At 39.7% G+C, this 26157-nt stretch overlaps 2 protein-coding genes across 4 annotated transcripts; both read right to left on the minus strand.

Annotated features, from left to right (window-relative positions):
- Positions 1–28: 28 nt before the first annotated feature.
- Positions 29–7547, minus strand: LOC110838578 (facilitated trehalose transporter Tret1-like). The gene is made up of 10 exons (XM_087353983.1): positions 6435–7547; positions 6110–6224; positions 4605–4746; positions 3856–4122; positions 3085–3203; positions 2650–2835; positions 2217–2335; positions 1733–1925; positions 643–917; positions 29–563 (listed from the first exon to the last, which is right to left on the minus strand). The coding sequence occupies exons 1-10, from the start codon at positions 6494–6496 to the stop codon at positions 317–319; spliced, it is 1725 nt and encodes a 574-aa protein (XP_087210109.1). The 5' UTR covers positions 6497–7547; the 3' UTR covers positions 29–316.
- A 140-nt stretch (positions 7548–7687) lies between these two features.
- Positions 7688–20824, minus strand: LOC110838582 (facilitated trehalose transporter Tret1). 3 transcript variants are annotated; one of them, XM_087354022.1, is made up of 11 exons: positions 20732–20824; positions 18430–18627; positions 15542–15617; positions 14395–14530; positions 13761–14027; positions 13174–13292; positions 12891–13085; positions 12153–12286; positions 11405–11597; positions 10421–10695; positions 7688–10008 (listed from the first exon to the last, which is right to left on the minus strand). In XM_087354022.1, exons 2-11 carry the CDS (start codon positions 18432–18434, stop codon positions 9789–9791), a joined length of 1620 nt encoding a protein of 539 aa, XP_087210148.1. In that variant the 5' UTR covers positions 18435–18627; positions 20732–20824; the 3' UTR covers positions 7688–9788. The 3 variants fall into 3 exon arrangements, with proteins under 3 accessions (XP_087210148.1, XP_087210155.1, XP_087210159.1); XM_087354029.1 differs by lacking the exons at positions 18430–18627; positions 20732–20824 and having other exon boundaries at positions 14395–14608; XM_087354033.1 differs by lacking the exons at positions 14395–14530; positions 18430–18627; positions 20732–20824.
- Between the last annotated feature and the right edge of the window lie 5333 nt (positions 20825–26157).

Consider the following 26157-nt stretch of genomic DNA (forward strand, 5'->3'; position numbering starts at 1 on the left):
GTGCAGAAAATGTGTGCAACTCAAGACAAACAAAAATATAGTATTTATATTTTCGACCTTGACTCTTACTTCAGAAATTAATCACTTTACATAATTAAGCATTTTTATGTCAAATATTACTTTTCAGAAAGGTGTTTAATTAACTTTTAGAACATCCGACAGTAAAAAGTAATTTTTATTTGCCCTTCATTCATCAGCATACGACGACGAAGGACAGTATCGTGGCCTATTTTATACAACTCTATGGCTAACGTTATAATTTCAAACTTATTTCCATATTTTATGAAACACATGGGATTTTCCCTCTAGCGGAATTTTATTTGCGTAAGAAACCCTTTTTATTCTGCCCGCTGAAATAATCTTCAATCTCTGCTAGAGACCTGCCCTCCATTCGGGGCATTCTGTAGTACACAAAGATGAATCCAACCGCGTTGACAGCAGCGAACAGCAAGAACGCCCCGTGGATGTGCAGTGACTGCTCCATGTCAAGGTACGTCTTCGAGGACACGAACAGAAAGACATAGCACATGGCCGCTGAGAAGCCGCTCGCGATCCCTCGAGTTCTGCAAGAAAGAAAATCGGTTTCTTGTTGTTACGAGACCATTTCACTGGAATCTTCAACTACGCAAGTTTTCGCCGCACCTGAACGGGAAGACTTCGCTAAGCATCATCCAAGGAACCTCGAACATTACGCTGCTGCAGAAAGACAGGACGACGATCAGGGAGAGAGGAAGCCACGCCGCCTCGTACTGGGTCGCCCCACCTGGCCTCAGCACCACATAGCTGTACACCCCTAGGAGCAGACAGGAGACGCCGTTCCCTGCCAGGGCCACCAAGGACAAGAACCTCTTCCCGAGCCAGTTGACAGTCGAAACCAGGCACACTGCGCCGATAATGCCGATAACTGCAGAGCCGACCTGTGAAAGAAGTTGGGGATTAAAACAAACGGCCCTTCGAGACGGCTGCTTTGTCGCGGATCAAAAATGATAGCCCGAGAGTCTTTCATCAAACATGACATTCGTTCCATGTCTGTAAATATGCATAATTAGTTCTGGGTAACCTCTGCTGAAGTCAGCAAGAGAGTCCGTACTTTATGGAAATCGAAAATTTATTACTGTGTTCACAAATCCTTCATTGGGCCCTATATGGGATAGTTCGGGCCGTGCTGTGAGACAGTTGTCAGCAGAAGTTGATTGTCAGGATTATGTTGTGAGACACTTGTCAGCAGAAGTTATTGTCAGGATTATGTTGTGAGACACTTGTCAGCAGAAGTTGATTGTCAGGATTATGTTGTGAGACACTTGTCAGCAGAAGTTGATTGTCAGGATTATGTTGTGAGACAGTTGTCAGCAGAAGTTGATTGTCAGGATTATGTTGTGAGACACTTGTCAGCAGAAGTTATTGTCAGGATTATGTTGTGAGACACTTGTCAGCAGAAGTTGATTGCCAGGATTATGTTGTGAGACACTTGTCAGCAGAAGTTGATTGTCAGGATTATGTTGTGAGACACTTGTCAGCAGAAGTTGATTGCCAGGATTATGTTGTGAGACACTTGTCAGCAGAAGTTGATTGCCAGGATTATGTTGTGAGACACTTGTCAGCAGAAGTTGATTGTCAGGATTATGTTGTGAGACACTTGTCAGCAGAAGTTGATTGTCAGGATTATGTTGTGAGACACTTGTCAGCAGAAGTTGATTGTCAGGCTTGTGTTGTGAGACAGTTCTCCAGTTACCGTGGTCCACACCGCAGCATCGTCCAGGCCGAACTTCCTGAAGACATGCACCATGTACGGCCTGATGCTCGCCATTCCTGAGAACTGCTGTATCAGGAAGTACGGGACAACCAGCATGAGGGGGCGCAGGGTGGAGGGACGTAGCATTTCCCTCCACCTGCCAAAGCTGCAGTGGGATGAGTCGTCATCGTCCCTGTCAGTAACAAATTAACAGGAACCATATTAGGCTCTCCGTAGTTTGACTCCTGGCAAGTCGGCCACTTGTACAGACTGGCTCTGGGGCCAACCCAGCCTTCTGTCGAACGGGGGTATAGAGGCCAGTACCAATGTTAAAGTGCGTGGAAGATTCACCTTCACTGTCCCACACTTGTTGTGGCACAATACATGTTTCATTCACAGCAGAAATTTGAAATACTACCAGTTCTATTAACTTAATTTAAAAAATAATTCGAACACAGGCTTTGTACGATTAGAGTCTACTTACGGAGGAGTTGTGCTGGACATCTGTGCTTCAGTGTGATGGTCTGCGCCGGTTACGTCACCGTGAAGCTCATTGTCGATGTAGCTTCCTGTAATATCCCCTTTGTCGTCTCGCGGTCTGGGCTGAAATAGTTTTATCCAGTGAAACAATGAAATTAAGCCTTGCGTTTTAATATAAAATGTAGTTCTATATGTCATTGACCGTCGTTCGATTGGGAAAAAAAAATAAACCTACTTTCTGACGGTGGCGACTCTCGTAGCAAGAAACAAAAACGAGGGGCTGTTATGGCGCCAAGTATGGTCTAGTGGAGTTTTCGTTTGGTGGGAATCTGGCTTCAGTCACTCTTGCGGGGAGTTCGCCAGGTCTTCGACGTTGAGACAGCAGATAAATTCGAACACCCTGTATATACATTAGTGTAAATGTGCTGGGCTCTTACCAGAGTGGTGAGCTGTATCATGGGAGCTGTGGCAGGATTATCCCTGTTTTTTGCGTTGTACATGACGAGCTGGTTGAACTCTTCCCTGACGACGTCAGGCGTCACCCAGCCCCGAAGCCAACATAAGGCGCGCTCCGCGTCCTCGTACCGACCACGTGACAGCAGCCATATTGGCGTCTCTGGCATCTGTAACATGAATGTCTGATACTGTGAGGTTGTCCATGTTTGTCTTCTGGGTTGTAACGCCGAGTGTAGAGACATACTGTCTCCATCTACAGAGTTGTTTCGAAGTGGACGAATGCGATATATCCCTTTATGTATTTTATGTGTAACTTACAGTAACGTACATGACAAAAATTAAACGTGATTAAATGTGTTGATGCTATTTAGAGGGAAAATGTAGAATTAGGCCTTTATTTTGGAATTTTATCCTACCTGCGTGACATAGAGGGCGGTGATTACAGGAAGGGACGCGCTGATTCCTGCTGCAATCCGCCACGTTGTCACGTTCCCCATCAGGTACACCACAAAGAAACTCATTTGCACCATTATACCTGCAGAACGGACAACTGTGTCACGCATGGCTCGTGATGATACGTGCACGAAACTGTGTTCATGTTTGTACTACAGTGAGAACATTTGGCAGCTGTGCCGTTTTGACTGTGAGACGCGGCGATCGACGCAGTAATCGCGCGTAGCGAAAAGCTCTTGTCGCCGGCACAGCCGTCAAATAACTTTGCTATTATAAAACGTACAAACTCGTGTCTTCTTTTCTTTTTTGCTGATCTGAATTCGGAATTAATCCTGAGGTGAAATTTAAGCAGATATATAACTTGATGAAATTCGAACCCGGCACCTTTGAATATGGTAAGCGCGTCTCTGTGCTAATTTAACCTTCTCTGTTTTGGTAACTAGCGTTGAAAGTTATAACCATAATCATTTATAACGTAAAAGTGGTTGGCACTCCTGCTTCGTATTCGGGAGGTCCGATGGTGAAATCAGTCTCGAGCATCGACTGTCTTGAATAATTTCTTTCGTGGTTTTTCTTATGACTCCAACCATGTCTGGATAGTAATTATCTTAAATTGTGCAGTGGGCTCTGATTTACGAGTAGTTTCCAGATCATTGTTCAATAATAGTCTACCATTTGACGCTATGAAATCTAGGCAGAAACGTTGTTAGATAACATGAAGTAGAGATCCACACCTGGAAGGGAAGTGAGGACAGCTCTCAGGTCGGGCTGGCACGTCTCGGCGACATAGGTCATGATCGGGGCTTCCATGAAGCCGATCCCTATGCCGAGGATGACGTTTGTGACGTACAGCGCCGTCAAGGAACTTGACACACTGTAGAGAACCCAGCCCAGCAGGAAAGGCGCGTTTACTATGATCATGGACCATTTTCGACCGAAGAATTCAACGATCATACCGGAAATTACGCTACCCAGTGGCTGGCAGATGTAAGCGATGCTTCCTGGAAGAATGGTCCAGAGAAGGAACGTAAAAAAACGAAATCAGAAGAGGATAAATGAAGAAAAAGGAAAGAAAATTATCTTTTAATGACGTTCGAAAAGTGACGCATGGTGAATGATGCTTAAAGCATGAAGTTGTTGTATGATGGTCGCCTGATCGAATACTGAGATTACTCCAGTAACTGTGATGCTTTGTCATCTTCCCCATTCGTGCAACATTCCCTGCCCATCTCATTTGCCTTGTTTTATTAATAAGTCTAATGTATTTAGTGAGAAATACAAATTTAATTTTTATCTCACTTTCTTTATAAATTTCTACCAGACTACACGTCCCAACATTCCAGAAGTCAGCCAACTTCAGACTCACCGCCGTCAGAACCTGAAATCTCACAAATTTTTAGTAGATATTTGAATAACAAAAGTTCTCGTATTCCAAGATCACACTCTGATTGAACGAGGGACTTGTGCCTCATGATCGATTTACCGAGCCATGACGCTTCGCTGCTGTTGATCGACAGATCTTGATCCTCGTTGGCATCTAGCAGTGCCGCAATTACGATCGTTGTGAAGGCGAACGACATGCAGAGATCAAGGACCAGCATCTGGATTGCTACGTTAGCCAGAACCTGGAACACGTGCCACCTCCTTTAACAGTCAGTAACTTTACATTTTGTACTCATGTGTTTTGATGATTCTTATAATAAACAGCGTTTATTTCCTTAAACAGCGTTAACCGGTTGATCTTCATAATGGTGAAGTGTAGTGTTTTCTTCGCGGTACGGACTGAATTCTTAAGTTTCATTTGAAAGAGCTTCGGCTCCAAAGGTTAATTAGCGTTTTAGTCGGATTATTTCCTTAAACAAGGTTAACCAGTTGATATTTGTAATGGTGAAGTGCGGTGTTTTCTTCGCGGTACGGACTGAATTCTTAAGTTTCATTTGAAAGAGCTTCGGCTCCAAAGGTTAATTAGCGTTTTAGTCGTATTATTTCCTTAAACAAGGTTAACCAGTTGATCTTTGTAATGGTGAAGTGTAGTGTTTTCTTCGCGGTACGGACTGAATTCTTAAGTTTCATTTGAAAGAGCTTCGGCTCCAAAGGTTAATTAGCGTTTTAGTCGTATTATTTCCTTAAACAAGGTTAACCAGCTGATCTTTGTAATGGTGAAGTGTAGTGTTTTCTTCGCGGTACGGACTGAATTCTTAAGTTTCATTTGAAAGAGCTTCGGCTCCAAAGGTTAATTAGCGTTTTAGTCGTATTATTTCCTTAAACAAGGTTAACCAGTTGATCTTTGCAATGGTGAAGTGTAGTGTTTTCTTCGCGGTACGGACTGAATTCTTAAGTTTCATTTGAAAGAGCTTCGGCTCCAAAGGTTAATTAGCGTTTTAGTCGTATTATTTCCTTAAACAAGGTTAACCAGTTGATCTTTGTAATGGTGAAGTGTAGTGTTTTCTTCGCGGTACGGACTAAATTCTTAAGTTTCATTTGAAAGAGCTTCGGCTCCAAAGGTTAATTAGCGTTTTAGTCGTATTATTTCCTTAAACAGCGTTAACCAATTGATCTTTGTAATGGTGAAGTGTAGTGTTTTCTTCGCGGTACGAACTGAATTCTTAAGTTTCATTTGAAAGAGCTTCGGCTCCAAAGGTTAATTAGCGTTTTAGTCGTATTATTTCCTTAAACAAGGTTAACCAATTGATCTTTGTAATGGTGAAGTGTAGTGTTTTCTTCGCGGTACGAACTGAATTCTTAAGTTTCATTTGAAAGAGCTTCGGCTCCAAAGGTTAATTAGCGTTTTAGTCGTATTATTTCCTTAAACAAGGTTACCCAGTTAATTTTTGCAATGATGAAGTGTAGTGTTTTCTTCGCGGTACGGGCTGAATTAATAAATATTATTTAGACGATCGTCTGTTTCAAAGGACAAATGAAACTCGAAGGAAGATTTCTGCCGAAAGTAGCAACTTTAACATCGACCATTTCCATAAGATGGCTCACCTGAGGAAATCTGGTTCTGAAGACACTCGGTTTGGAGGCGATTTGGTCCTCCCCGGGTGCATTGTCACCTGCATCGTTGAGACTACACCTCTCTGCCATATCGTAAGGGTGCTTCCTAGAACAACCAATCTGTCTGCAGTCAGGAAAAACTGGTACCGTATCTTAGCAACATAACCACCTTCAATACTGCAATGTTTATAAAATGAGGAAGCTGCTATATGAATTCTTACTGCACTGAGAAGCCGAAATGCCACTGAGGTTACATGACTTAATGGCAGGTGTTACTTAGACAAAGGACTGATTTACCGAGAATGATTATCGGTACCTGTAAGGTTGATCGAAGTGATATTCGGCACAGCGATGATCCCCGTGAGACGGCATCCTCATTCGACGAGTTCTGGAGCTGGACTGTGACGCTGGAACTAACGGCGATCATGAATTAGCAACTGGAGCGTGCGAGTCTTAATCTCGATAAGGCCACGGCGTTAGAAAGGGGTCGCCTTGAAAAGAATGGCGTGTTTCAGGTTCAAACTGCAGAACCTTATGGTGTGTCAGATGTCTGGTGGGTGTTTAACGACACTGAATCAGTTACAAACAATTATCATCGGAGCTATTCGATCACGGGGATGAATTGAGATGAAGAATGTTAGTACAAAAACTAAAAATGAATGGCAAATTTTGGGAATTTCAGAAGTAACTGAGTGGATAATATTAAAATTTATCTTACGGGAGCATCTCCTTAAGGTTTTGGAGACTATTGTTGGTTTTAGGTAATACGACAGAGAATATAAGCAGGAAATGTCAGGTTTTCAAGGAGGTTCTAAATCGAAGACGTTACACACGATGTATTCAGAAAGTTCATTGATTCCTGTTTATGAATCGCGCTTGTATTTCGACTACTTGGCTGAGAGACCCTCCCAGTCGCCTGGCTTCATTCTTTCTTTCGAGGAAGTACGCTTCAGATTAACGTAAGACAACAAAGACAGTCTCAGTTCAGAACCGGAGTCTGTTACAGATTAAAGAGGGAATACCGCTCAGTTCACTGGCCTGTAGGATTGTCAGGGTCTCAGCCATTGCTCTCCCATGTTACGTCGAGTAGATTCGCCTGGTTTTAATGAGAAACGGGTGACAGTCACTCCAGGCGGTGATCCGTGTCGGCTTTTGGTCAACTATGAAATGTGGAGACATTTCATAAAGCGAGTCGCTGTTTCTCAAAGGCGCGGTAATGAGATCGCGGTTTACGTTCCCGAACGACCAAAAAATTACAAAAAAAAAAAAAAAAAAAAGCCTGGAACGAACCTTGCAGAATCTCTAGCAAGATGCACAACGAAGCAGGGTAGTCTGGTAGATGCTTTCCGACGTTTCGGAGGTGTTTACTGTTTCCATCATCCGGACAGTCATCGATCTAATGATGCGGTTAGTAAGCACGTCTGAAACGTCGGTCAGTTGTAACGAAACTATACAGCAGATTCTTTCGACCTTGGCAGCGGAGCTACTAAACCACCATCAGCAGCACCCGAACGCAGAGCCCTATTACCTTCCTGTAATCTCCTCCTCATCTCAAGGAATAATCATTCAAAGTTTGGATTTATCTATTCTCAAGCTATAGGTGAATATACATATACATACATATATACATTTTAAGTTTGCACAGGCCACAAGTACATAAGAACATAACACAAAACCATAAAATTATAGAAATTACAAATCAGGTTCATTGTACATCGTAATATTTTAATTCTTTGTGCCGGAAGCTCGTCTGAGTAATATTTTAGGAACTCAGTCCGTACCGCGAAGAAAACACTACACTTCACCATTACAAAGATCAACTGGTTAACCTTGTTTAAGGAAATAATACGACTAAAACGCTAATTAACCTTTGGAGCCGAAGCTCTTTCAAATGAAACTTAAGAATTCAGTCCGTACCGCGAAGAAAACACAACACTTCACCATTACAAAGATCAACTGGTTAACGCTATTTAAGGAAATAATCGCTGTTTAGAGTAAGAATCATACGAAACACATAAATACAAAAAATAATAGTTACTGACTGTTGAAGCATGTGGTACAAATAGTTACCAGTGGGCTTTAAAGTGTTGACACATCCCTTTATACTTACGGTATCGTCAGTTTTTATTGCTTGAATATATATATGTATTCTGTACACGAAATACATAAAGAACCCTCTAATGAGAAAAAGTGTTCGCGCGGTAATCGGTGTGTTACGTTTGAAAAGATTACTCAGAGGATTTGGATAAAGTCTCACAGTTGATGTGCACACTAAAAATTGCTTTGTGAACTGGATTTAATATGGATCTAACATAACTTATATGTCATTAAAGTCAAATGTATAGTTTTCTTTAGAAATGTTTATCGTACGATGCATCAATAAATAATGTTATATGTATCACAATTACTATATAGAACTCTATTTTTGTGGGGGGGTAAATATTTTACAAAAATACAAGGCAAAATAATTTATATTTTTAGGCTTTTTCAAAAATGGGCCTATATTTGTGTCTGCAATGAATTATAATAATAGCAGTGCATGATGACATTATAAAGACGGCATTTGTAAAAAAAAATTTCTATACTTTTATAGGTTAAATCATGCTAGTTTCCAAAATAACGTCTTAAGGACACTAAAATATTTAGATTAAAAAGAGTATATACGTTGTAGGCGTCTTTTTAAAATGAATATGGTTAAAAATTTAATTGAGTTAAGAGTTTTAACTTTGTAACTATGAAAAAAAAACTCATTTCGTTGTTAATGCCAAGTATTCGCGGCTTTTCTATAAATTATACGTTGCCATGGAAACATGCTAACGTAAGGTTTCTCTAAATAAAACCCAGAATCGGAATAGTTTTGTGTTGAAGTCTGAAATAGCGTTCACTGTCTTTGGTTAATTAACTTCGGTATGTGAAGTTGATGGTTTGTGCAGACAGCGAGTCTAGTTCACAGATGGCGTTGCGTAAGGTGGCCTAATCCAGAAACACGCTTTAAAAGGGACCTCGTTGCTACAAGCAACCGAAAATCACGTAACAGGCATGTTGATTGTGAATTCTTCTGTTGGGAATACTAATTTATCTTCAAAATGCATCTCCCTGTCCACTGTAAACGTTTGTCCAAAACTACGTCCTTCAATTTTTTTTCTTCCAATAAACAAATATAAATATAAAGCGTAGCATCATTAAACTAAACATTACGATAATTAAAATGTTGACGTAACAAGTGTTCTAAGAAGGTTTTCGATATAAAGTGTTAACAGACGACCTAAAGGAGGAAAAATCGAGCAAGAAGGCTTTTTAACATCTCTTCAGATAATGATAACATTAAGGAAAAAGAAGATTTCTGATGCATAATGTTACAATGGTTTCAATAAATACGAAGAAACGAATACAAATTAACTTTATCGTGTCCGGCGTGTTAGTATGACAAATCGTGTGCCTCGAATAAATGTTTATGATATTTTTTTGCTTTAAGTAAGGTTCACTGTACTTAATAACGCTGTCCAAAACCTCGAGTATCGTTAATCTCTCACCAGATATCGCTTCTCTGTTCACTGTTCTCGACATTTATTTCCATCTTGCGTCTTGCAAATAGGTCTGTATTAATTGAGGGCTATTAATTACCCTTCCTTTCCCTGAGACCACTCTGTACAGCAACACATTATGAACCTTATCGACTGAAGTATTGCTCTATTTCCACGAGGGACTTCCCCTCTGTGTTTGGAACTTTCCAGTAGATGAAGAAACAGCCTAGGACATTGACAGCGGTGAATATCAGGAAGGATCCGTACATCTGAAGGCTTTGCTCCATGTCCAGGTAAACCTTGGAAGCAGCAAAGAGAAATACGTAGCACATGGCGGCTGAAAATCCGCTGGAGATACCACGTGTCCTGCAACACGTGCATTGCACTATATACCAATCTTGCAGTAAGTTACATGAACCACAAATTGACCAAATTTAGCAGATTCGCAATGCTGATCTTATTTCAGAGCTTTCTCTCGTCTGTCATTTTAAAATTTAAACATATTTAAAAACAGACATCGGGAGGTCGCTGTTAGATTCTGCTGGAAAGAGTTTGAGATTATCTCCTTGCAGTGTTGCCAACTGAGTAGATCGTGAGATATTACCTTATGGCGGAAACAGACAGGTTCCGAAACGTCGTTTGTTTTAAAATAATCTTAAATTTCAAAACAATAGACAAAGAAAAATTTCCAGAAAGTTATTTCACTTTAAAATAGCATTGATAGCACACACTAAATTCCAAACTTTCCTCGAACAAGAAAAACACAAGAAGTGCCTACCTGAAGGGAAATAGTTCACTTAGCCAGTTCCAGGGGATGTAGAAATACAGGCTGTTAAAGAACGCCAACACGATGACCATCGTGAGAGGAATCCAGGGCATCGCCTGCACAGTAGCGACATCTGGCACCAGCACCACGTAACTATAGATAGCAATGATAAGGCAGCACACTGCACTGCCGGCTAAGGCCGTGAGCGCCAACTTCTTCTTTCCTGCCCAGTTTACAAGAACGAAGAGAGTAACTCCTCCAGCGACGCTGGCCACACCCGACCCTACCTGCATCAAACACACACCAGACTAGCTATGACCTCTGTTAAGCCATCAAATAATTTAACTGTATGCGATCGCTGGCCTTGTAATCCTGGGGGTCTCGGGTTCGATTCCCGGCGGTGCCCGAATTTATAACTTGTGTTGGGCAAGGCCGTGGTCTAGGCAACACGGAGTTTTCCTCCGTGGCATCCCAACAATTACTCCATTCACACACAGAAGAAGGCAATGGCAAACCACTTCTGGATCATCTGCCAAGAACGTATATGAACAGGTCCCAGTCCGAGAAAAGGATGGAAGGATCCTGTTCATATGGACCTGTCGTCAGACAGAACACTAAATAAATAAAAATGCGATTGTAGGGTCGATCGTGTTCATCCCTGAAGATGGAAGCGCGACGTTTATCCGATACGTCGGTGACCTCCTACAAGACTATACTTTCTCACAACACACAGTTCCAATATCGACATAGTCATGATATGAATAACGTAAACAAAATATTAATGAGAAAGAGACAACATGAAAGACCAAAGAGTGGATGGGGACATATTTAAATCTGGCTCAGATAAGATGTAAGGATTTAAAGTATATAAAACTTTCCAGTATATTGTGCAATTGAAGGCTGTTATGACGACGTTAATGGACATCCTGGTTTGACAAAAGGCGAGGCATTTGTTAGCCAGCTGAGAAACTGCAAGCGTCTCTAGTTTTTGGTTACCGTTGCCCACGAGGAAACCTCTCCAACGCCGAATTCCTGGAATACGTGCACCAGGTATGGCTTGATGGACGACAGTCCTCCCCAGTGCAGCAAAAAGAAGGAGGGGTTAACGACCATCAGCGGGCGCAGCGTCTGAGGTTTCAGAATCTCCTTCCACCTTTCGAGGCCGCAGTGATCTCCGCCATCTTCGTCACTTCAACACAAATCACACAATCATAATGGGGGTCGGTAATGCAGCCACCTTCGTTGTCTTCCACTTCTATTCGCCTTTCAGACCAAATAGACTCTGTTTCAAATTGTTAATGCTGTTCATATTCGTGATATAGCAACTAATTTGTTATCTTAGCACCACTGATTTTAATTTATGCCCAATAATATAAATTTCTTGACGAAATATAACGAAAACTTGTAAGGAGAATCCTTCTTGAGAAGCTGATAGTGGTACATCAGAAACTATGCGTCTTTTATCGTATAAGAAGGCGTATTCATTACCAGATTCACAAGAATCACGCGTCTAATGGTTCAATTAGGTGTTTAGTTGCTAACCTAACCTAACCTAACTTAACCTAACCTAACCTAACCTAACCTAACTTAACCTAACCTAACCTAACTTAACCTAATCTAACCTAACCTAACCTAACTTAACCTAACCTAACCCAACCAAACTAACCTAACCTAACCAAACTAACCTAACCTAACCTAACCTAACCTAACTTAACCTAACCTAACCTTTCAAAGTTGTACTTACTGCAGCTCGTCCTGAGAATCTGGCACTGCGATTTTCCTGTGATGTACGTCGTCCTTGGCCGAAGCATCGGGTTCGAAACCCTTGTTCTCGTAACTTGAGTCCACTGTGGGGTCTGATATCTCTTCAGTTCTGGTCTGAATCAGATGTTGAGACCGGGGGAAAAAGTTTCACGACCACAATTATTAGTGAAAAACATATTTTTCATCTAACAGCGGATTTTTTCCAGTGTCAAATGACTAAATAGATCCGGATTTTTAAAGTAGATTAACAAGATTTTTTTAAAATTATTTGTTGTAAATAAGATATGAATTTATTTAACCATATCAATGCTAAAAACGAGTTATCTAGTTTAGAGACTCTTTTCTAGTCTATGAATTATTTAACACTGCCAGTGTAAATAAAACTTTTAATGCTGTGTTATAAATTAATTCTAGAATGATTGTTTGTGGCACAAAAAACATATTAATTTTTTTTTTTTTACAAATTTTACAAATAAGCCTACACATTGATGTCTTATGTAATAATTAATTTTCTGAATCATCAATTTTATTTTTTATCGCCTTTCGTTTTCCACCAAAGATGAGAATTTTTTTTTTTTGAAAATTCCCGAAACGTCTTGTAAAACAAATATACCTTGCTGAACAGTGCCGAAAGTAATACAGGTAAATTAAACCTACTCTGTCACATGCCTTTATAGACTCACAGGCGGTACGTACAGTTTATAAAGAGTCTGGTTACCTGGTTATTCACCACAGTGGAGCCAACTTTGTCGACGGGGAAATTTGTCTTGTTCACGGCATTACTGTACACTACGAGCTGGTTGAACTCTTCCCTGACATCGTCAGGCGTCGTCCAGCCACGTAGCCAACACAGGGAACGCAGTGCGTCATCGTACCGACCACGTGACAGCAGCCATATTGGAGTCTCCGGCATCTATCGGGCATTCAAGGAAACACCTGGATCTTATTGTTCTCTTGTTCAGTAAACGTGTATTATGCATGCAGGTTATTCGACGTCTTACCAACACCACGTAACAGATGGTGAAAATTGGCAACGCTGCGTTAATACCGGCCACACTTCTCCAGTCTGTGATGTTGCCCATGAGAAAAACCACGAAAACGCTGACCTGGCACGTTACACCTGTAGAAAATTATAATCATAGTCAGTAAGATCAACCAAATGTATAAATTTATAATCAGGCATTCATAAGTATTGAGTTTAATCACGGCGTAAAACTATCTCTGAAACAAAAAATTATTACGATTCGCGTACATAACCTCAAAAGCTCCATATGTAAATGTATTTGCAAACAATTATGTTTATAACATATTCTGGTACTTGATATTACATGATCAGCGCTGAACGCTTATAAGTTAGCACCCCTGCTTTCGATTATGGATGACCCGGAGTTCAAATATCGACACAGAAGATTGTGAATCCGGACTGAGAGTTATCGAGGTATTCCGTAGTCCCTTTAACGAATTGCAAATATCGATTTATTTCCGAACTGTAATTTGTTTGTGTGGGACACAAACAGTTACATAAGAAAAGTCATAACGCATGTTTTCACCCTGAGAAATTACTGTTTTCAGGGTGTTATTTTCAAACCTGGGAATGAGGTTATGGTGGCCCTAAGGTGAGGTTGGCAAGTCTCGCCCAGGTACGTCATAATCGGTGCCTCCATGAAACCGATCCCCATCCCAAGGATGATATTAGCGGTAAACAGCATGGTAATTGAGCTCGAAAAGCAGTACAGCAGCCAGCCCAATAAGAAGGGGATATTTACGAGGATCATGGACCACTTGCGACCGAAAAACTCCACGATGAACCCTGACATCAGGCTGCCTATAGGCTGGCAGATAAATGCGATGCTTCCTGCAACAGAAGACGCGTAGTAAGTTGGATCACCCTGTATAGTTTTTTTTAGTGTTCTGTCTGACGACAGGTCCATATGAACAGGATCCTTCCATCCTTTTCTCGGACTGGGACCTGTTCATATACGTTCTTGGCAGATGATCCAGAAGTGGTTTGCCATTGCCTTCTTCTGTGTGTGAATGGAGTAATTGTTGGGATGCCACGGAGGAAAACTCCGTGTTGCCTAGACCACGGCCTTGCCCAACACAAGTTATAAATTCGGGCACCGCCGGGAATCGAACCCGAGACCCCCCAGGATTACAAGGCCAGCGTTCTAACCGCTAGACCACCGTGGCTCAGTGACAGATCACTCTGTATAATATCTTACCGAGCCATGAAGCTTCATTCTCGTTGATACTGAGGTCATTCTCGGCGTTGAGCGTCGCGGCGATGAGGACTGTGGTAAAAGCAATAGCCATGCAGAGATCGAGTATCAGTAGGTTCGCAGCCACGTTTGCCAGAATCTACAGAAACACGAAGACTCTTGAGAAGTGATGACGTCATAGCAGCCCAACTGGGACATTAAAGTTTTTCCCCTGGTTCTGAAATACAGGGCGACCTTCCACTAATGCTATTTTGCGCTTAGATTTTCAGTTCATGAATGATTGTGGGGCCAGTTAATGTTTTCCAATTTAAAAAAAAAAAAAACGGAATCTACAGATAGAATTTGACAAAGCGCCTAATTATCAAATATCCTTGAAGTCAATCACGTGCCCATGCATCGGAACCCACAATTATGTTATCTTGGGAAATTCTCATTTCTCATGTGTCCTCGACACTTGATATTTTTGTTGTGGACACTTTGTTTCGTAGATACTAAATCGCATTAAAGTCACCAGAATGCACTCAGGCAAAAATTGCATACATAAGTACTTAGTAAAATAATAAAAAAAATAAGTAAAACGTATAAATTAAAATCTGCAGTTTAAAGACTTGCACAGATTAAATATTTGATTTAAGGTTCTGTCAGCAATATCCACGCAAATTGCAGGTGTTTGAGAATAAAGTGTTGAGGTTCACACTTGAGCCTAATTAAGATACAGTACCAGAAGACCAGAAAAAAAAATTACATAATCAGAAGTTTCATGGTCTGTACTCAACAAGTCTTATTATGATAATACAATTAAGGACGATGACATTAGCGGGGCATGTAGGTAGCACGGATAAGTGGAGATTTTTTTTTTTTTTTGAAAATTCCGAAGAGAAGATTTCACTCGGAAGACTTACGTACAGATATGAGATAATATTAAAAATAATATTATGAAAATAGATTTGGAGGATATGTACTGGATTAATCCGAGTGTACGGCTTTTGTAAACACGGTAATGAACCTTTGGTTTCCATAAAACACGACGAGTTTTCTGACTGTCTGAGCGACTGTTAGCTTCTCAAGCGGCACTCCGTTTCATTCCATGGATTTGGTCGGTTTATTGATGCTAAGTGTTCCAACAGAAAAAGAGAGACGCTGAGCTAACCTGTGGCAGTTTGAGCCTGAAGCTGCCAGGTGCAGCTGAACCGTGAGTGCTGGATCCCAGCTCAAACTGCTGCTTCCTGAAAATGAGATGAAATGAATTCGATCCTCTAACCATGTTGGTTTTCTGGGTTTAAGATATCAGTGCTTCTGACAAACCTTTACTCGACAACTTTACTGAGGAAACCCTGGTAACTATCTTTAAAACAATAGACGGCGTTATAATAAAATTTTTCCACATTTCACATTTTCACCCCCGTGGAAACCTCAAACCTCACATCTTGAGGTTCGTTCTTCAGTTCTCCTCTGCAGTATTTTTCACTTCTCCCCCCTCCCCCAAGCGCGTACATGGCGTTTAGCTTTACTTTTTAATACACCGTCATAAGGCAGCAATTTTTCTTTGAAATGTTTTGAGCTCTGATATCCATCCGCGTAACGAGCACATTCATTTTTGATCGCACGAGGCTTCCTTTTTTTTTTTAAAATTGACGTGTGTTGCATGTTTCGAAACTCCGGTAACTTCCCGGTCAAACCAGTTTTTACGTATTCCTCGTCCTATTAGACCTAACAATTACATAATTTTGCAATAGCAAAAAAAACCCAACATAAAAGTCTGTATTTCCAAGTGTGCAGATGCAAATATGAAGACAAGGCCGAATGCATTACAACTGAGAACTCTGGTTCTCGTCAGTGTCCTATGGAGGACACGGCTGTTTAGTTCCGCTAGAATGAATAATTTTGTCGGCAGTTAATACGACCATTATGAATTTCATTAAACCATTTCTGGTAAATGAAACCGTGGAAACCCTGGTCATTACGCGCATCGAAGCATTCGACGTCCGAGATTTCGTTATAATTTTGATAATGACAGACGAAAATAACTTTTGGTCACACTAAATACGGAGAAAACAGGTTCCCATATCCTTATCTGACTTTACGTAATCATTGAAAAGTAAATGTTCAAAATTCTTATTCTTATTTTATTTTTGCGTCGGTGTCACATGTTGGCCTTCGGCTACTGGTCACTAATTGCGAACCATTTTGGAAACCGGTTTTTTAATGCCCAATAAAACTAACTTGGACTGTCCACAAAAAAATGAACTTATCTTTCCAAATAGTTTTTTTTTATTTATCTAAAATACATTAAACACATATGGACAGACCGAGCTACGTTATTTTAATTTTCCACCCACACGCACGACCTACATTTTGAAATAAATAATTTTTCGATGTTTCGACGTTTATTAAATGTCATCATTATAATGCATTTACACATATAAGTGTGCTTTTATGTTTATCAAATCTAAAAGTTCGTGACGATGGTGAGTCATTTGAATAAAAAGTTGTCAGTGGAACGACGGTTCCGGAGAATTTGACGTAAATACGTCTATACGGAAAGGAAGTTTATATATTGACTTTATTCTAAATATTTCCTTTATACATGCTTTAAAATTGAGTAAACTTTGATAAAGACATTGCTTATTTAACTTGAATTAGTTATGCTTAAGATGGATCTGTGGTAGCTGAATGTAATGTAATGTAATGTAAAGTAATGTAATGTAAGGTAACTATGTAGGTAACCATTGTTGTTTATTTGTTGATAAACAGATGACGTTTCCAAGGTAACATAACAATGAAGTTACACTTTTTCGTTTCCCTTTTTCGTTACACTTTTTCGTAACACATTTTTGCCGAATGACACTGACCCTAAAATATAGACGTATTTACGTCAAAAATTTCCTTGGATATTTTCTATCGTCTAAAAAATAATAAAATATAAAACGACGTTTCGGAGATGAAGCCCCATCTCCGAAACGTCTCTTTCTATTTATTATTTCTTAGACGATAGAAAATATCCAAGGATTTTTTTATTCAGATGCGTTAATGTTACTTTGTAATCTATGATAAAAATAATTAACACAAAATATCAACAGCCACGTATTACCTGTAAGTACACAAATTCTTAAATTGTCAAAATATGTCCATACAACCTGAAATTTTCAAGTCACATAATCTCAAATATGATCTTATATCGAGGTCTTAATACCTGCATATAGTAGGCCTTCTTTAATAGCGTTACCATGGCAACGATGCATTTTATGTGATGTGTTTGCAGTGCGTGGAATATCAGTGATCCACGGATGTCAAAAGACTTATTATTTATAAGATAGTGTAGTTGCGTCATATTGTGACTTATTAAATTAAAATTAAATTATTTGGTTATTCCGTCAAATCACAATGTATTTAAAATAAGATAATTAAAATAATTAAAATATCATTCTGTGTTCCATATCGATTATTCGATATGGAACACAGAATATTTTAATTATTTTAATTATCTTATTTTAAATACATTGTGATTTGACGGAATAAACAAATAATTTAATTTTAATGACTTATTATTTATAATTTGTTTAAATGTTAGTCGGTTTAACCTGACTAATATCTGCTCTCCACCCCTTGGAGCTCATATATAGATCTGTCTATGGAATTTACCAAAACAAAAAATTCACATTTTCTGTAACGTATAATTTTTATACTAAAGTACAGATTTGTATAATTATTATTCTGTGTGTGATGGTTTTCTTGATTGATGGATTTATTTTTGTAAACTTTGCTATATTTTATATTTAATGTTCCAGTAGTATTTTGATACCCTGAGCTCCAATATTCTGATTAGCGGTGTTGTCATTAAACTAACCCCCTCTGTTAGCTAGGGTTTGCTGAAGCTACGAGCAATATCCAGATCCTGAACTATTTTCGATAAAATCCATCCACTTGGTCCCATCCTAAGCTGGTTTATGCCACCTCAAAACTTTACACAATGATTCTCTAACATCAGCATTAGTATCATGTGTCCATATATAGTGTATTATCATTCTGTATACTTACGCCATATTTTTAATCTTTTTTTGTATCAGCTCCGGACGGACGAATTATCGTGACTACCACCACGACTCACGAAGACCAACTGACGTTGAAGTTCACCATCGGTAACGTAAGAGCGTTGTCGTTCAAGGCTGAAACACGCACTCCCCGCAAATCATTGTGTACCTGGCCAGTGTGTGTTTTCTCCACATACACCAATCCCTGTTTAAATGATTAAAATTCCAAATGTCACGTTCCGGAAATGCGGCGTTCGTAATTTGGCCTATCGTAACAGACGTTTCGTAATTTGTGAATAAATTCTTTCCGAAAGCTGCCCACTTCATCATGTTCACCACCACCGGAACCTGAAATCTGTCATGTGTCTATATCTTTACAGACAATTCATTTTCATTGTAATACTTTCATGCCATAAAAAACGCGATTATATATTTCCGCCACTGAATTAAATTATCGAACGAACATAATTATTCGATTTTTAATCGTCTGATAAAAACAGTGATTGGTAATATCGAATGGTACGTCCTATCGATAGTTATAACAACAGAATTCGTCAGTTCTTATTCGGAATGACAACAATTAAACGACAGGAAATCTAATGACGATGCCATGAACAAATAATGTTTTCCCTACTGCTACTGGTTTGGGCTACGAAGGTTCCCAGGCAGTGCCCGCTCGTCCTTCTTGTATGAATAGGTTTGGTGAGGGCAAGAGATTTAGGAGACAGGATGGGATAAGAAATGGAGTAGGGGAGGGTTGATCAGGGTCTTTGCGTTAATTTTGAATTTTAATATTGGCCTTGGGGGTGGCGTTTGCAAAACGATTTGCGTTAATTTGGTGGGGGGTTACTATAGAAATGAATTTTGATGCTGACACTGGGGGGGGGGGGGCGCTGCTTGGGAGAGCTCCTCCAAATAATATATAAGAATTCAGTCCGTACCGCGAAGAAAACACGACACTTTACCATTAAAACATCAACTGATTAACGCTGATTAAAGAAATAATCGCTGTTTATAGTGAGAATTATTGTTCGTCTAAATAATATTTAAGAATTGAGTCCGTACCGCGAAGAAAACACTACACTTCATCATTGCAAAGATCAACTGGTTAACCTTGTTTAAGGAAATAATACGACTAAAACGCTAATTAACCTTTGGAGCCGAAGCTCTTTCAAATGAAACTTAAGAATTCAGTCCGTACCGCGAAGAAAACACTACACTTCATCATTACAAAGATCAACTGGTTAACCTTGTTTAAGGAAATAATACGACTAAAACGCTAATTAACCTTTGGAGCCGAAGCTCTTTCAAATGAAACTTAAGAATTCAGTCCGTACCGCGAAGAAAACACTACACTTCACCATTGCAAAGATCAACTGGTTAACCTTGTTTAAGAAAATAATACGACTAAAACGCTAATTAACCTTTGGAGCCGAAGTTCTTTCAAATGAAACTTAAGAATTCAGTCCGTACCGCGAAGAAAACACTACACTTCACCATTACAAAGATCAACTGGTTAACCTTGTTTAAGGAAATAATACGACTAAAATGCTAATTAACCTTTGGAGCCGAAGCTCTTTCAAATGAAACTGAAGAATTCAGTCCGTACCGCGAAGAAAACACTACACTTCACCATTACAAAGATCAACTGGTTAACCTTGTTTAAGGAAATAATCGGCTCATTACACATTCAACTACAGAAGTAATCGTGACAGGTCGTCCGTGGAAGCTTGGGTTACGTGACGACCTCATTTCAACTTAACCAAGTAACGTCAAATGGTAGTATTACAAAATATGAAGATGTCAGCCTTCTGGGATACTGAGCCTTCTCGCATTAATTGACTGACGTTTCAGAGGTGATGGTGGAGCTAGTACGCAACTCTGAAACGTCTATCAGCTTCCGCAAATTGTTAAAGAAGTAGGTTTCAACTTTGTCAAAACGATCGAATTACGATATAATTTCAGAGAGAGGAGAATACTTCAAATATAATGTCTGGTATACGACGCGGTTAGAACGCTGGCCTTGTAATCCTGGGGTCTCGGGTTCGATTCCCGGCGGTGCCCGAATTTATAACTTGTGTTGGGCAAGGCCGTGGTCTAGGCAACACGGAGTTTTCCTCCGTGGCACCCCAACAATTACTCCATTCACACACAGAAGAAGGCAATGGCAAACCACTTCTGGATCATCTGCCAAGAACGTATATGAACAGGTCCCAGTCCGAGAAGAGAAAAGGATGGAAGGATCCTGTTCATATGGACCTGTCGTCAGACAGAACACTAAATAAATATAAAATAATTACTACTCTTACCAAACCGAAAATAATGCCTGCCGAAATTGATGTATTCACATCTGCAGACACAGGGCCATTTATAACTGCTACAGAACACTGTTTTGCAAATGAGACTCCTTCTGACGTTTGTGCTGACAACAATGTAGATAAATTAAAGTCATTGTCGCGTACATAAAAGACAATATTTTAACAATGCAAATGACAAGTAATTTGTGATTGAAATACTTGCAATTACTAACGTTCTCAGTTCATACGTCAACAATGGTATTTCTGCTGTTAAAGAATTTGCATTGTCTAACTCCTGACAGCGCTGTGTTTCACCGAAACTGTGTAATAAATTATTCATTTCCTGATCTGGTTGATCGATCGGGTTTATTATTGAAATTATCTGGGACGCTGATGTCTATAATTACTTAAGGAGGTTTTCCTTTCACACGCGTTGAGCATTTCATGCAGATTTATCGACATGTCTGAATTAATAAACATCGCTGTGACTATACAAGATGACGCGAAGGTCACTTCAGTTGTCTGTCAACAATGGAAGTACAACAATGTCTTGTCCAAAAGTGGAAAGAGTGTTCTGTTGTATACACACCCGGGAGACGGTGATATTAGAGGTTATCACTGTTATGTGGATGTATTATAACAAAAATTATTTAATTAAATCTAAACAGTAATTGTTACACAAAAGATTATAATGCCCCTAAACCTAATTAATACAAATATAAATCTCATTACCTAAGTCTAAACAGAACCAGTACCTAGTTCAGATATGTTACAGTTCTTATTCTGAAGTTACTCAATGACTTTCTTACTTAGTGAATCAATGACAGTGAAACAAAAAATACCCACAAACGCCGACTATGATACACAACATGCTTGGTTAATATCAGACTCTTTTTATACTAATTCAAAGTAGTTAAAGTGTCTGTTGGAATCTAAAACCTTGGTCTCAGACTGATGAAATAATCTGGTGACTTAATCCTTTCATCCGAGGTTATATCAGTAATCCTCCTGTCTCGAGTATGCATAATGTGTAACAATGCGTAGATTACAGTTGTAATCCTTGAATCGTCGCTAGCGGCGACGTATCACGACGAAAACGAAGTACACATGTGACATTCATTACGTAAGTACTTTCGTATTGCGAGCGTTACCTTGGTCTCGTAAATTAGAGAATGGAACCACGAAGGTTTCCTCCGAGGTTGTTGGGAGGACGGCCGACTCCGTCGAAGAGGTTCATTGCTGTATGCGTCCAACTGTTGGCTTTCATTGTCCGAGATCAGCTGAGGCAAGTCTGATGAGATAACATGGTCCAGTAAACTTCGAGTATCTATCTATCTGTAACTGGTAGTAATATAAAGGTTTCCCGAAAAATATTGGCAACTGATGTCCTCTTGGAGGATTCCTGCTCCAATCTCCACTGATTGTCGTTCCATTAATTTTAAGCTGTATGAGCAAAAGGTATTTTTTTTATTTTTGATATATATATATATATAAATTTTCACGTAAAATAGATTTTCCTCAGAAGTTATGAGAGAATTTATCTCGTCCGTTCCAGCTACTCGTCTCGACGACTACTGCGTAATCTCAGACTCTTTTTATACTAATTCAAATTAGTTAAATTGTCCGGGGGCGGGGGGGGAGTGAAATCTTTAAACCTTGGTCTCTGATTGGTAAAATAATCTGGTGACCTAATCCTTTCACCCGAGGTAACATAAGTAATTCTCGTACTTCGAATACGCTTAATGCGTGACAATTCTCAGGTTACGCCATCGGCGAGGTATCAAGACAGCAAAGTCGTTCTCATGTGAAATATCGGTGACACTAATTACGTAACTCTGCTCGTATTGTGAGAGTTACCTTGCTCTCGTAAATTAGGGAGTGGAACCACGAAGGTTTCCAACAGTTCATTGTCGAACACTGCAGTGCGTCTCTTTCTTACATGGTTTGCCAGAAAGAGTTCAAGGTCACGTGATACAATGCTTCAGACATTATTATTTAGTGTTCTGTCTGAGGACAGGTCCATATGAACAGGATCCTTCCATCCTTTTCTCGGACTGAAATGCATGCATTGTCGAAGGCGGTGGACATTTCCAACACTCGTAACAACATTGTTTATTTTTTTATTTATATATATATTTTTTCTGATTCCAGCTTAATCTATTTAGGGACTCCACGTGACCTTGTTCAAGACGCACGCAAGTCTTTCGTTGAATGACAGTTTCTAAAATACCCTAGGGTGGGAGGGAAACACGGCAAAGCGATAAATAAATACAACTCACTTCTGCGTTGTCTGATATCAGTTGTGAATTTTTGACGTAAATACGTCTATACGGAAGTGTCATTCGGCAAAACATCGTTAGGAAAACGTGTAAGTTCCATATCAACAATGTGTTAATATGGATCAACAACAATGTTCAGCTTGCGTGCATTGTTACTTTACCTAGGAAACGTAATCTGTTTACTCGGCATTGTTGTTACCTAGAAAACGTAATCTGTTTACTCGGCATTGTTGTTACCTAGAAAACGTAATCTGTTTACTAGGCATTGTTGTTACCTAGGAAACGTAATCTGTTTACTCGGCATTGTTGTTACCTAGAAAACGTAATCTGTTTACTCGGCATTGTTGTTACCTAGAAAACATTACATTACATTACTTTACATTACATTCAGCTACCACAGACCCATCTTAAGCGTAACTAATTCAAGTTAAATAAGCAAAGTCTTAATCAAACTTTACTCAATTTTAAAGCATGTATAAAGGAAATATTTAGAATAAAGCCAAAATATAAACTTCCTTTCCGTAAAGACGTATTTACGTCAAATTCTCCGGAACCGTCGTTCCACTGACAACTTTTTGTTCAGACACGTATTAAAGATTTGTTTTCGTGGAACTTTCGTACAAGTATTTCTTTGTTTCGTTGTTGTTGTTGTTTTGATATGTAATGCGACCTCGGTGCACTTGCACCGGAGTAGATGTGTGCGGTGACTCATAAGCGTGTTTCCACTTATGGGCAAATGATATCTGCCTTCAGAGCGTCAATAACCCAGAAATATTCGAAGCTAAACCAACCAAGCGAAATGCTAACTGATGATATAGTCACGTAATACGACGTTCTTGCCCTATCTTATATACCATAACTGAGGATGTGTTTACTCCAACCTATTATTTATTCTTACCTGCAGGCATTCTCGTGTTCAGATTAACCTGTTAACTCTTTGCGATCCCTTTTAAATACCACTAAGCTGTATAAGTTTAAGAACTGGTTTGATTTTTTTTATAACTTGCATAAAAAGGGTGAAACTTTGCTGAATATGGTGAAAATATGTTCTGAGAAGATCACAGTTCGTTTTGTTTGAATACTGACCGTGTGAAATATTTTTCTGTTTCCTGTCGTTCGGTTGGGGAATAACGCAAGTCCATTTCGGTAGATGTGACTTTGGCAACGTCTAGTCATATATTATTGCACGTCTAGTTGGTATTAATATTTAAGTTATCTACTTTAGGTTATCTGTTGTGTTTTATGGTTTTGTAATCTTAATCTTCCCGGCGGTGCCCGAATTTATAACTTGTGTTGAGCAAGGCCGTGGTCTTAGGCAACACGGAGTTTTCCTCCGTGGCATCCCAACAATTACTCCATTCACACACAGAAGAAGGCAATGGCAAACCACTTCTGGATCATCTGCCAAGAACGTATATGAACAGGTCCCAGTCCGAGAAAAGGATGGAAGGATCCTGTTCATATGGACCTGTCGTCAGACAGAACACTAAATAATAATAAGATGAGGTGGTCTAGCGGTTAGAATGCTGGCCTTGTAATCCTGGGGTCTCGGGTTCGATTCCCGGCGGTGCCCGAATTTATAACTTGTGTTGGGCAAGGCCGTGGTCTTAGGCAACACGGAGTTTTCCTCCGTGGCATCCCAACAATTACTCCATTCACACACAGAAGAAGGCAATGGCAAACCACTTCTGGATCATCTGCCAAGAACGTATATGAACAGGTCCCAGTCCGAGAAAAGGATGGAAGGATCCTGTTCATATGGACCTGTCGTCAGACAGAACACTAAATAATAATAAGATGAGGTGGTCTAGCGGTTAGAATGCTGGCCTTGTAATCCTGGGGTCTCGGGTTCGATTCCCGGCGGTGCCCGAATTTATAACTTGTGTTGGGCAAGGCCGTGGTCTTAGGCAACACGGAGTTTTCCTCCGTGGCATCCCAACAATTACTCCATTCACACACAGAAGAAGGCAATGGCAAACCACTTCTGGATCATCTGCCAAGAACGTATATGAACAGGTCCCAGTCCGAGAAAAGGATGGAAGGATCCTGTTCATATGGACCTGTCGTCAGACAGAACACTAAATAATAATAAGATGAGGTGGTCTAGCGGTTAGAACGCTGGCCTTGTAATCCTGGGGTCTCGGGTTCGATTCCCGGCGGTGCCCGAATTTATAACTTGTGTTGGGCAAGGCCGTGGTCTAGGCAACACGGAGTTTTCCTCCGTGGCATCCCAACAATTACTCCATTCACACACAGAAGAAGGCAATGGCAAACCACTTCTGGATCATCTGCCAAGAACGTATATGAACAGGTCCCAGTCCGAGAAAATGGTGGAAGGATCCTGTTCATATGGACCTGTCGTCAGACACAACACTAAATAAAAAATAAATAAATAAATAATCTTATGAGTTGTTTTATTTTGAGTGTTGTGTCTTATTTTGTTTTGTCTCATTGTTTTGTTCTGTTTTATTGTAGGACCACTGCCACCGGGTAAAAACCCATTTGCAGTTAATAATAAATAATAATAATAATAATAATAAACGATGTATAAGCAATGGATTTCATATTCTCAGAGCTGTGCTCCTTTCGCGCTGATTGCGTTCGAAAGTTCAACAGAATGCGAAGTGTAAAAGATGAAGTCACTACCCATAAAGAATGCCTTATAAGAAGACGAATGAATATGCATATGTCAGTGGTGGATTGCTCTATGCATAAAAAATAATTTAAAAAAATACAGTTTTCTACTAGGAAGATTGGATATTTGTTTTATAACTTTATCAGATATAAAATACTTCTATTCTAAGTAAATACGATATCTACACGCCCGATGGTATTTCGTCATTATGTGACTTCATTGGAAACGTGTCTCACGCCTCCTTTAACTAGTATAATGTTCACAAAGTATTACTAGGGCAACTAGGATAGAACCAGTGCAAGGATGAAGGCTTGAATGACATGCTGACCAGTTTGGTTTCAGATGACGTAGAAAGGTTAAAACAGTTGTACACCTACGAAGAACTACATTTCTTGGCCTTACAAATTGGCAATAATTTACGTTGTGAAACACGTATATACTATATTATCACTAAATTAAGTTCAGCTTACTTTGAGGACCGTCACATCACTGAGGAAAGCAGGAACTTTACAAAATTATTTAAA

This window comes from Zootermopsis nevadensis, unplaced genomic scaffold (assembly GCF_977971745.1).
Source record: "Zootermopsis nevadensis isolate Lab colony 2312 unplaced genomic scaffold, Znev_1.0 Znev_ptg000002l, whole genome shotgun sequence".
NCBI classification, from domain to species: domain Eukaryota; kingdom Metazoa; phylum Arthropoda; class Insecta; order Blattodea; family Termopsidae; genus Zootermopsis; species Zootermopsis nevadensis.

Excerpts from the sequence above, each read along its gene's own strand:
- LOC110838578 (XM_087353983.1), bottom strand. The coding sequence starts at position 6,496 with ATGAGGATGCCGTCTCACGGGGATCATCGCTGTGCCGAATATCACTTC. Across the intron at positions 6,225-6,434 it reads CACTTCGATCAACCTTACAG|GAAGCACCCTTACGATATGG; the intron begins GTACCGATAATC and ends TGGTTGTTCTAG. Across the intron at positions 918-1,732 it reads ATGCTGCGGTGTGGACCACG|GTCGGCTCTGCAGTTATCGG; the intron begins GTAACTGGAGAA and ends CTTCTTTCACAG.
- LOC110838582 (XM_087354022.1), bottom strand. Across the intron at positions 14,531-15,541 it reads TCAGGCTCAAACTGCCACAG|ATTCTGGCAAACGTGGCTGC; the intron begins GTTAGCTCAGCG and ends GTGTTTCTGTAG. Across the intron at positions 14,028-14,394 it reads GAATGAAGCTTCATGGCTCG|GAAGCATCGCATTTATCTGC; the intron begins GTAAGATATTAT and ends CTTCTGTTGCAG.